Source organism: Delphinapterus leucas, chromosome 3 (genome assembly GCF_059928025.1).
Source record: "Delphinapterus leucas isolate spDelLeu-1000000601 "Yukka" chromosome 3, BTC_Dleu_Yukka2, whole genome shotgun sequence".
NCBI classification, from domain to species: Eukaryota; Metazoa; Chordata; class Mammalia; order Artiodactyla; family Monodontidae; genus Delphinapterus; species Delphinapterus leucas.
Window position 1 is genome coordinate 93,737,219 of NC_143131.1, and position 12,643 is coordinate 93,749,861.

General features: G+C 40.8%; 1 protein-coding gene across 5 annotated transcripts in view; it reads left to right on the forward strand.

The window, feature by feature from the left end:
• Nucleotides 1–12,643, forward strand: part of EPB41L4A (erythrocyte membrane protein band 4.1 like 4A) — a 260,546-nt gene that overhangs the window by 205,711 nt on the left and 42,192 nt on the right. For all 5 annotated transcript variants that reach the window (XM_089909174.1, XM_089909175.1, XM_089909173.1 and 2 more), the window contains 3 exons: nt 4,716–4,806; nt 7,292–7,375; nt 8,359–8,472. In XM_089909174.1, coding sequence (XP_089765300.1) covers nt 4,716–4,806; nt 7,292–7,375; nt 8,359–8,472 — 289 coding nt within the window. The remainder of the gene's footprint in view (nt 1–4,715; nt 4,807–7,291; nt 7,376–8,358; nt 8,473–12,643) is intronic.

Below are 12,643 nucleotides of genomic sequence, written 5' to 3' on the forward strand. Positions count from 1 at the left end.
GGCCTTATCTGAAAGGAAGAGTTACACCAAATGGAGTGATTGTGTAGTGTAGAAAAATTTCCCTTAATGTTTTATATCTTGACGTGGGTAGTAGTTAAATAGCTGTTAACTTTATAATAAATTTGTTAAACTGTTCATATATGTATGTTATATTCTTTTCTGGTGGTCCATTATAATTTACAATGAAAAAGGAGTGGTGAAAAACGATTTCTTCAGCCTCAAAATTTCTCCTGGAGCAACGCCTGAAATTCTGTTGTTATCAGTTAATTATTTTAGTTAATATTTGGCTCTTCCTTTTTCTCTTTAAAATGGAACTATGGGACTTCCCTGGTGGCGCAGTGGTTAAGAATCTGCCTGCTAATGCGGGAGACGCGGGTCCGATCGCTGGTCCGGGAAGAACCCACATGCTGCGGAGCAGCTAAGCCTGTGTACCACAACTACTGAGCCTGTGCTCTAGAGCCCACGCGCCACAACTACTGAAGCGCATGCACTCTAGGGCCCGTGTGCCACAACTACTGAACCCGTGTGCTGTAATCACTGAAGCCCACGCGCCTTGAGCCTGTGCTCCGCAACAACAGAAGCCACCACAATGAGAAGCCTGCGCACTGCAGCGAAGTGTAGCCCCTGCTCACCGCAACTAGAGAAAGCCTGTGCAAAAACGACGACCCAATGGAGCCAAAAAAGAAAGGAACTATTCTGTGACTAATTAATACATGAAGACATGAGCCCTCTAGTGTGGTTGGTTTGTCAGATCACCTCTTCTCTCTAGTCCAAGAATCTGAGCTAATGTAGGAGGGATGGTTCTGGAAGGTGGGATGACGAGGGGAGGAAACATTTGGAAAAGGAAGGCAGTTAGTGCATGTCAGCAAAATGGAGTCAATAAACCTAGATGATGCATAACCATCTCTCTCACCTTTGTGGATTTCAGTAAGCAATATATAACCTAACTTAATTGCTTAGCTTTCTTCTTAAATGGTAGCATTATAAAAAAAAATCTCATTTAACATAATTAGGACAATGGTTAAAATACAGTGTTTTAAAAATGTAGTTACTGGGACTTCCGTGGTGGAGCAGTGGTTAAGAATCCATCTGCCAATGCAGGCGACACGGGTTCGACCCCTGGTCTGGGAAGATCCCACATGCTGCAGAGCAGCTAAGCCCATGTGCCACAACTACTGAGCCTGCGCTCTAGAGCCCACGAGCCACAGCTACTGAGCCCACGCGCCGCAACTACTGAAGCCTGTGTGCCTAGAGCCCGTGCTCTGCAACAATAGGGAAGCCACCATAATGAGAAGCCCGCGCACCACAAAGAAGGGTGGCCTCCGCTCGCCGCAACTAGAGACAAGCCCGTGTGCAGCAACGAAGACCCAACACAGCCGAAAATAAAATAAAATAAAATTTAAAAAGTAGTTATTACTTTTAAGTGCACATTTAGTAATATAAAGCTAATAAGTATTGCCTAATTAGGGCTTTTTAAGAACCCTATGTTCATGAATAGAATAATTTATAGTTAAATATGAATATTATATGAATGGATACTGCAGAAGTGCTCCCACTGAGTTAAGGCTTGTAAGTAGCTTTTCTCCTTATAGTCTGTTTTCCTAGTAAGGCTTTTACACCATAGGCTTGTCCAGTTCACATAGCTATAGAGGAGGAAGATACATATAAACAGAGTTTTTGGTTAGTAGTACACTGTTTTGAATATAAAAGAGCCATAAATGAAATTGTATTACCCTGTCTAGTTATGATGTGTATATGAGAGTTATATGACTAACATATATACCATCTTATGTTAGTAAAATAGTCTTGTCAGTCAGACAGTTTATTTTGAAGAAGCCTGGCTATGGTGTTTGTTGAGTGTCTGAGAGAGAGCTTGTGTGTGATTTTTTTTCCTGAAATTCTTTGGGAAAACCATAGATTTAGCGTTTGATGTCAAGAATTATGATTTAGATATTGTGAATAACCCAATGTTGGTTTCTTTAAGAAAAAACGCATGCATACATAGTTTGAAATTTTTCTATTTTAAGATAATGCTCAGTTTTTGATCTACCTGTTTATTAAGTTTTTGGAAGCTTCGGAAGGAAACCAGGTGAAAGTGATCAGGCAGCCTCACTTTCCCCAAGGTTGTTAGACTAAGACTGCTCAACAATATTATGGTTACCAGGCGGGAGAGGGAGGGACGGGTAAACTGGGAGATTGGGATTGACATATACACATTACTCTATATAAAATAGATAACTAATAAGGACCTACTGTATAGCACAGGGAACTCTACTCAGTGCTCTGTAATGAAAGAGTAGATATGTGTATATGTATAACTGATTCACTTTGCTGTACAGCAGAAAGTAACACAATATTGTAAATCAACTACACTCCAACAAAAAATAAACAAGCCAAGAAACAAAAAGAAAAGACTGCTCAGCCTGGGAAATAGCCTTGGGTACATGAAGGTCCCTTGCAGTATAAATTAGTAATACCTGCTGAAAACAATACCACATTTTAAAAACATGTATTCAAAACAATTAAAAATATGATGTTGGGGTAATTCTGTCTGGGGCACAAATGAATTAATCCCTCCTGCCACTGTCCCAGGACCATACCACATGGAATTCCAGTTTTGAGAAGCAGCTCCATCTGAAATCTGCACCTGAAATTTTGGGAATCTGCCTAGGTGATTTTTATTAAGGGTTATGGCAAAATAGACAGTGACTGGCCACTCTGATGTCTGATAGCACATGGGGTTGTTCACGGGAGTTGGTTGTGTTCCACTTATTATACCTGGTGAAATTTCCCGTAGATCTCAATGTTATTGTTTTCTAATGCCTGGGTTCTGAATGTTGCTCCCACATGAGCGTACCTTTAATGCCACATATCTTCAGGTTCACCTTTTCATTTCAGGGTTCCGGAACAGGAACAAAATGCAGATGTTGAATCCATGTCAAATTCCTTGTAATAATAGTTTTGGGAGCTCTTATTTGAAACCACTGTTTTCTTTCTGTGTTCAAGGTGTATGCCTTAATGTTTATCATTCCTGATGAGTAGCCAAACCTGCCTCCAAGTGTTCTGGAGGGAATGGCCAACTTTGGGGTGCTCACTTGTTTCTCTTGTTGTCTTTCAGCGTTGGTTGCCCTTGAGAGAGAATTCTTCTCTTAGTTGGCTATTAAATATTCTTCTCATTGGACATTCTTTTTTTTTTTTTAATATTTTTTAATTAATTTATTTATTTTGGCTGCGCCAGGTCTTAGTTGCAGCATGCGAACTCTTAGTTGTGGCATGCATGCGGGATCTAGTTCCTCGACCAGGGATCGAACCCGGGCCCCCTGCATTGGGAGCACGGAGTCCTACCCACAGGACCACCAGGGAAGTACCCTCATTGGACATTCTTTTCACTTCTAAAGAGTCTTTTTCTCCCAGTGGACCCTTAATTTAGACTGATTTTTGAGGATGAGGTGCAGGTGGTCATGGAAGGCTGTGTACTGTGGTGGCTTAGAGCTAAGACTCAGGAGCCAGACTGCTGGGTTTTAAAGCTGCTCCCCGCCCCCCCCCCCCACTCATGAGCTCTGGGACCTTGGCAAAGTCCTGTTTTTCTTATCTTTAAAAATGGGGATAATATTAGTATCTACCTTAGAGGATTATTTTGAGGATTATATAATTAAAAAGACCCGGAAGTACTTGGGGCAGCACCCAACACGTGGTTAAGTGCTCAGTAAATATTAGCTCTTATTAGTATTACAGACTCACCTCACGACTCGAAAACCATTAGGGGTGATTACTCTTTGGATTGAAGGACCTGATCCTTGGACATACAAGATGCCTTTCTGAGGAAGACACACCTGCCTGCCACACGGTTAATTGAACAAGGGCTTCGGACATCCCCTCCCTGGTTTCCCCTGTACCTCCCAGAGTGAGGGCCACGCCGCTGGAGAAAAGAAGACAACTCATCAGTGCTGCACATCTCACCCCTGCAGCTTATCTGCCTCCCTCCCAAGAATGGGATCCAGACTTCCTGGTTGGGCCCATCTGCTGCACTTTATTTGGATCATGATTTCCAACATTGTGTCTGCTGGGGGCTCCCTCTGCTGGTTCATCTAGCGTGTATGCAAATCTGCGGAATAAAAGCTTTTAAAAAGTCAGTTTTAGACCTTAAGGGATATTTACATTAAAAAACACATTTGAAAACTTTTTTTTTATGTGAGTGATACAATTCACATCTATATTACTCTGGTTTTGCCATTTGCCTTATGAGTTGGAATATTTTCAGGTTCAAAATATTTTGGGTAGGTTGGATTGAGCATGAGGGTTGTCATGGCATGCCAAGAAACAGTAACTTTTTCACAACGTAGTTATCAAGGACCGATTGGAATGGCTTACATTCCAATATAATAGTACTAAATATCTTAGACTCTTATTTTAACAGTTGATGTGGGGACTTTTTTAACTCTTAAAGTCTCAAAAGGTACCATTTTAAAGTGGTGCCATAACCTAGACCCCTTTGGACATTGTTATGTTGAGGGCTTAGTACATTTCAGAAAATAGTAACTCAGATTTATCGGGCAATTCATTATGCATTTGGAATTAAAATTTATCAATACAGTGTGCCATGACGTCCCTAAAGTTACATTTAAAAATATGTTTTTGCTTCTTTGTGTTTTTCTGACCACTATCTCCTTTCTTTTCTTCTCCACTATCTCTTTCTTTCCCCTCTTTGCTACTAGGATCAGACAGCATAAATCGGGTAACTGCAAACATGGAAAATGGAGAAAATGAAGGAACAACTAAAATTATCGCACCTTCACCAATAAAAAGGTCAGTCGGTTAACTGAAAGGACACACGCACTATACGCTGTCACAGAAATGCTTTTTTTTCTGTTGGCAAGGTTAAGAATCTTTTCACTCTGATAATTAACTAATACTTTTGATGAAAAAAATTCTGTGGGCCAAAGAACACTTTAAAATGCCGGTGAAATATAAAACATCAGGATATGTCCCTCTCATTTGAAGGAAATGCTCCTGCTGTCATAGCGTGATAAAGTCACAGATAGTGTGTGGTCTGCCTTCTCCAAGCAGAGTGAAAATTCCATGGGATTTTTTAAATGGCATGATATAATGGACTAACTCAGAGGGACCTGGGAAGTAAAGTAGATCATATTCACGTTCAATGTACTGCGTTCATTACAGCGATGCACTGAACTGTGGCCCTAGAAAGAGGGTTTATAGCATTTAGAGGCACAGGGTTTCAGAAGGCAGTGATTGCATATGTATAAACAGTCGTCATGGTCCTCTGCACCAATTTTCCCAGCAGCCTCCCCCAGCAGAAAGACCTTCTCTTAATATATTATGTGGATTGTTTCCCTGAAAGATCAGCCTTGTTCTCTGTTAAGACGCTGTTTCAGCATCACTTTTTCCGATCTCGAATTATGTTCATGGAACAGGATGTTACACATACAATAAGTAGCTTTCATCAGCTCACTTCCTCTATAGAGATTGCTCCACATGCATCATGGAGAAGTCCAAGCAGTCAGAAATACATGACCTTGAGAGACTTCTTAGATCATCTACTCCATCTTTCATTAGTAAATACTGGTGTTTTCATTCAACTGGGTTGTTGTTACTAGGAGGGATATAGTTTATGATTTCTCAGCAAAACAATTCTAAGTTATGAAATTTCTCAGAGTTGCAGGGTGTCCCCAGTGTTTTGCCATCATTTTGTTTTGTTTAGTTACAGGACGCTCCCTGTACAGGTTTTCTTTTTGGAATGACAAGTTCTTTGCTTTTGCCTACACTTTCGTTTACTGTGCTTCCCTTAGTCAGCCTCACGGCTGTGGCTAGTGAGTCATCTTAATCTGTATGTACAGGATATGCTTATGGTAAGTCCAACATAAGAACAGTAATCTTGCATGAAATTCAGATCCCAGGAGTTCAATCCCCTCTGTAACTGCATTCTTGCCGATAGGACTGATACCTGCAGGGCCGCCAAATTTTCCTACTCAAGTTTCAGATGAGAAATAGCTCAGTCAGTGAATGCAATTAATTTGCCCCCCAGGATTTCATTATTCTTTCGCTGCTCTCTCAATTTCCCTTTCATCTCCCTACTGCATTTCTCAATCTCCCTTTTCTCTTTTCTTTCTGATTTATTAAACACACTCAAACTCTCTACTGTTGTATTAAATCTACCATATTTATTACTTTTCCTCATTTCAAAAGTGAGGTTTTACTTTAGAAATTTGATCTTCCAAATATTTTTTAACCTTTATAAGAGTAATATATTGCTCATATATAAGTAAAACATACCTACTATCTACTAATGCTCTGTTACGTGCCTTTGTCAAATATCTAATTTTTTAAGCTTATGTTGTATTAATTGCTATATGAATATAGTATGCTAGGGTACAAGTTTATTTTCATTTTTTGAAATGACCTTGTTATTTTCTCTCTCCTCTTTCTTGACTGTTACAAAGAACTCTGCTATGACTATATTCCAGGACTATTAAATAGAGGATTCCTCAAAAAGCCAGGGTTAAAAGTGGATTAAGAGTTAAGTAGATCTATCTTTTTCTGAAGTGGAGTCTCCCGGGGAAGTGAGAGGTGACACACCTCCCCTACTCCCCTGGTGACAGAAGAGTTCTGATGAATCCTTTCCTTGTGTCTCCCATGTGTTTCTAAAACAATTTGTTGGGATTGAATAACAACTCAGTTATATTTACATTCTTAGGGCAGAAAGATAATACTAGGTCAGGAAATAGCATTTGAAAGTCATTCTGATTTGGAAGGATGCAGCCAAGATATGGCAGAAGCTGGGGGCAGAGAAAGTCAGTTCCGGTAGCCTGAACCTGCCCAGAGCTGACCAGCCTGCATAGATTCAGACCCAAGGCCAAAGCCAGCGGTCTCTGACCACTGCTGAAAAGAGGGAGCCAGCTTCATGAGCCCAGATACTCAACTTTCCTTTCTCATCAGCCTCTTTTTCTTGGCTTGCTGGTGCCCTTTTTTCGTGTCCTGCAGGTGGACTCTTTAGAAAGGTTCTTAACAATTGATGACTCGGCATTTGGTTGACATAAAGAAGTAAAACTAGAAAGAAAGAAGGGGGAAAGAGACCCCCAAAGTACTGCTGGAAACAAGTATTTTTTTAAATTAAGGTAGCCACTTTATATTCTTTCTGGAATGAGTCACAGGTATAAATAAAAACACATTTTAAAACATTTGTTAAATAATTTTACTGAAGAAATAAGTATGTGAGTTAATTTCTTTTTATTTTCTAGCTAATTTCTACACTCTTTTTGTTTTTTAATTAAAGCTTTAAGAAAGCAAAGAATGAAAACAGCCCTGTTACCCAAAGAAGCAAATCTCATGCGCCGTGGGAAGAAAATGGCCCCCAGAGGTAAAGAGAATCATTGTTTTTATAAAGGAGAACAGTATAAAAGGGGTTAGCAATTGCAGCTTGTTAAATAATGGAATCCAACTGCTTTGTGGCTGGTGATGACTAACTGTGGACAAGTCAGTCAGATTCCTAAATCTGTGTGACCGAGAACTTCTGAAGTAGAGGTCAACAGGATGTGTCCTAACGTGAAACTTTCTCCTGGAAAGACAGAAAGGAAAATTTGTATATACTAAGAAACTGCCTGAAAGAGCATTAGGATGGCTTGGTGGTCATTAGAATATGCGAAATGACATATAAATGGTAATTTTCCCATTTTCATAGTTCTTGTAAAAACTTGAGTTGAAAACTATAGCTCATGAACAGTGCTTCTAGTAGACCTTTATTCCTAGAAATATAGAAATATTTAGTTTCTTTTGTTCACAGCTACCATACCAGGAGCAGACCTGCATCATAACTTACTGGCCATATAGTTATGGTGGTTCCAGGTCTGACCACACAGTGGTTCAGATTCTAGCTCTGCCTGTTTCCTAGCTACTCTACTTGGCTGCGTAATTAAACATTCTGTATTTCTGTTTTCTTTTCTGTTACATGGGTCTAATAATTGTACTTTGGTGATTAGGGTTGATCTGGAGAAAAGCTGAGATAATGAATATAAAGCCCTCAGCTCAGGCAGCACCTGGCATGTGGTGGATTCATTATAAGTGTGGATTGTTGTTGTTATTGCCATCATTTGTGTGTGTTGGTTTCTTACTGTTGAAGGCCAGTGAGACAAACCCGTTCCTGCAAAATGAAGATTTTTATGATTTGTTTACTTCTCTTTTCTTTCAAGAAATCTTGTCAGCAAAGAGAACCATGTGCCCATGATCCAGTATTCTTCAGGCAGTAACAAATGTGCAGTCATGAACACTTCCCTAGATCCAGGTTAGGGTGTTGCTCCTCCAGGCCCTCTGCGGACATCATTGACCTTTCCTCTTCCACTCCAGCGGACTCTACAACTCCCCGAACGACCGCACGAAATCTCCCAAGTTCCCCTATGCACGCCGCCGAAACCCCTCGTGTGGGAGCGACCATGACTCTGTACAGCCCACCAGGAGGAGGTAAGCTGAACGACCCTTGGTTTTAAATTCCCAACAGAAGCCCTGGATCCCAGCCGCATTTTAATCACAGGTTACTCTCATAGTATCATGATTGTTTGTCTCCCCATGGTAACAGAGAGCTTATGCTTTCGGGTTTTTTTTTTTTAATATCTTTATTAGAGTATAATTGCTTCACAATAAGGATATATGTTTATTTTTGTTTTTAATTGAGATAAAATAAGCTAGGGGTCCTGAAGCATTTCTCTTAAACAGCCAGAGTTTCAGAGAATAATTTCATGAAATATTGATGGGAACTCGCTTTCTGTATTGTAGTTAAGACTACATTTTAAAAAATGTATATAATGTATTTTGAGAATAGATATTATATAGTATATATAATATGTAGTGTATATAATATATATTGTATAATGATACATATTAATATATAAAAGATTTAAATGTTTTTATCTGAGAAGATAGGATTATGTTTAGAGAGAATTCTCTTAGTGGAGACTGAGTGCTTTGCTCTCAGGACTGATATTGTTGCTTAAACTTGAGTAAAACCCCTTTCAAAGAACAGAGAAAATGAATCCTGTTACATTTTACCCAGCAGGTCACATTGTTTGTGTGATTATATTTGCGTGTGTGTACTTAACTAAAAAAAATTCATATCTAGCAGTTTTGGACTGTCTCTGCAAAGCAGCCTGGGCAATATGACAGGTCCAAGAGAGGAAGACCTAGAAATCACTTACCAGAGAAACTCATTTCATTCCTACCTGATGGGGACTGTGTTTTACTTTGTGTACCTATATAAATGGTATTTTACAAGTGACTTATAATTATGAGAAGTTCAGGTCATGTTTTCAGATAACTGTCAAGGTTCTTTTTGTATACACTGTAGATTTAGAAAGCAGAAGCCCTTCTCTTTTCTCTGCCCTTGTTCCTACTCACTTGCTGGTCCATCCCTGTTTGATGTCTTCTACTTCTGCCAGTTTCCCAGGGTCTTCATCCCCAGCTTTCTCAAACCAGGTCCAACTTCACTGAAATCCTTTGGTAATTAAGAAGGGAAAGGTCATCACCTTCACCTAGTAGGACTGAGAAGGGGGAGCTGGATCATGAGCAACACGATTAGATAGAATAATGGAAAAATAGCTTCCATTTACCATGTTCCAAGTACTGAGCAGATTACTTGCTATGTGTTATCTCATTTAACCCTTATGATACCCCTATAGAAATTGGTGTATATATCATTCAGTCACTAGGCCTTTCCAGCAGAGAGGGATTAATGCAGGGATTGGTACACAAACGTGGACAGGACTGAAGGAGCAAAAGGCAGAGAGTGGTGCATGTCTGCAACCTGGACACTGTGCAGCCAGGAGTAAGAGGAGAGACAGGGTGTCACCCAGAGAGTCAAGGCTGCTTCCGCCTTTCAGCTGGCCCTCGGGTGCCTGTACTTGCTGCTGGCACTCCGGGGGCTCCGCCACTGTAGGAGTGACTCTTGATGCCACTGCTAGAGGTACCACTGCCATAGCTAACACTGTGGAACCCCCAGTTGTAAGGAGTGCAACAGTGGGTGCCACAGGTCCTGCTAGAAGCAAAATCACTTGCCCTTTCCTCCTGCCTTCAAATCTCTCCTGAGTGCCTAAGTGGCAAAGGAATCCAGGAAGATGTGATATTAAGGCCTCCAGTCTTGGCAATACAGGGGAGATTAGCGGTGGGTGCAGATGGGACTGAGAACCGATGGAAAATCCCTGGCCCAGCATTATTATCTCACTTTCACAGATGAGAAAACAGGCTTGGGGAGAAAATGGTAGCTGTTCCTTGTGGGTAACTGTTCCAGTCTAGAAGTGGATCCAGGTCTGTACATCTGAAAAGGGCAGGGATAATGAGTCATCACTTAAGGCAGGGGAATAGATTTTCTGCCCTCCTTCCCTACCAACGATTGGTTCATCTTGGACAACACTTAAAACCAAGGCAACATCACTGGGAAACACTTTAAAGTGTATTTGTGTGTATATATGTGTTCAGGGGATGTGGGTAGTGGGAATTGCTAAATATATTAAGAATTTGGCACTGTTTGATTGTTAAATAGATAGGTTTTTATAGTTTTTCATCCTAAATTATTAGTGTACCTTTTCAGCATTCCCTAAATAAAATAATTACACACATTGAGCAGATGGTTATTTTTATTTTAATATGCTTGAAAATGAATTTATCAAGTTTTTACATTATTTATACAAATTTACATTTTTTTCCCCCAAACAAATTGCTTGAAATAGTCGGGAGCACACATATTCCCAAATCCAGACTTAATGACTTTTTTACTGAGATACGTTTTCTGCTGGCTTCCTGTGAAATACAGAGAAGTAATTGTGGTGCGTGGACAGAGGATCCTTTCATTGGCACCATCCAGAGGAAAGGCTTTTGATTTTATAGAGAGTCTTTTTGTCTGAGCATCAGGGCCTCTGTCTGGTTCTGTGTGGTACTTGAAAGGTCTCTTATTGGGCATGTGTGTTTTGAGGAGACTAGACATTGCTGCATGTTGGTATAAAGAGCTAGAGCTCATTCTTTGTTTCTTTCCCCTCTAAATGCCCTATAATTGCCCTGTCCTTCTCAGTCTTGTTTTATTTTCACACATATTTACCTTGCCCTTGAGCACAAATCCCTGCATAGCTGGATAAACTCTGACATTTAAAACCGAGATTTGTCATCAGCATGGAGAAATCTCAAGGACTTAAATTTAATAATAGAAAATTCTATTTTGCAGTGCATGGCCAGGGTAACATATTTTGCAAAACATATCAAAATTTTCTATTTTGCCAGTTGTTTGTCATCAAATGGATAAATCTATCAAATTCTGGCTGAGTCTAGAACACTGATCCTTAACCTTTTTCGGTGATAAAACTCTCTGAGAATCTGATGAAATGTTGGATTCATTCCGGAGGAGGAAAAAGTACTTAATTAAATACACGGACAAATTTTCATAGAATATTTCAAGGTTCATGGAGACCCTGAAGCCTGCTTGTTTAAGCAGTCCTGTTCTAGAAGAAGAAGGCTAGCATACTTCCTAGCCAGTACAAGTTATTTTCACCCCTGTCCCTTTTCACACTCAGAAATGTTCATTAGTGCCTACTTTATGCCAGGCACTGTGTTAAACAGCACTAGAGAAAGTCCCTGCCCTTTGGGAGCTTACAATTTGGGGAAGAAATACACGAATCACACAAATGCCTATGCAGTTATAACTTTTCTATGTCCTTGAGTGGGGAGTTAATAGGGTGCTTAGAGGGATTTATAAGAACTTGTTATTGTAACCTAACATGTCTCCAGAAAAGTACACATATCACAGGTATAACAGCTTGATAAATTTTAACAAACCAAACACTTGTGTAACCAGCACCAATAGGTGAAGTTTTGCTGAGTCCTTGAGTCAAGGAGGTCGGGAAGTGTTCCCTGAGGTTGGATTCTTGAGCTGCGTGCTGAGGCCAGAGCAGGCAAGAAGAGAAAAGATCATTCCAGGAATGGGGGCAACATATTCGGGGGCAACATATTCAGGGGCCTTGGGATGGAACAGAGTGTGGAGCAAGGCTGAAAAGCCAGTGTTGCTCAAGCACTGAGTGAACAGAAATGTGTTGGAAATGAGCCCAGAGAGAAAGATGAGGCCAGATCTCAAAGGACGCCTGGAGGGCTTCCCTGGTGGCGCAGTGGTTGAGAGTCCGCCTGCCAATGCAGGGGACACGGGTTCGTGCCTCGGTCCGGGAAGATCCCACGTGCCGCGGAGCGGCTGGGCCCGTGAGCCATGGCCGCTGAGCCTGCGCGTCCGGAGCCTGTGCTCCGCAACGGGAGAGGCCACAACAGTGAGAGGCCCGCGAACCGCAAAAAAAAAAAAAAAAAGACACCTGGACTTTGTTGAGGATTTTGGTCATTAGACCAGTGGTTTTTCTAAGGGGGTGATACCACAGTTGCATTTGTATTGGGTAAAGGTGATCCTTACTGTCCTGTGGAGAGAAGGTGGGAGAAGGTAGTAGGGGAAATAGATCAGGCAGCATATGAGTCCTGGAGAGAGAGAATGGGAGCTTGCGCTAAGGTGGTGATGTGGAGATATAAGGAAGTGAATGGTTTTGCGACCCTGTAGGAGGTAAAAGCAGTGGGACTAGAAGGACCAAAATGAGGGGTGAAGGAGTGACAGATATCA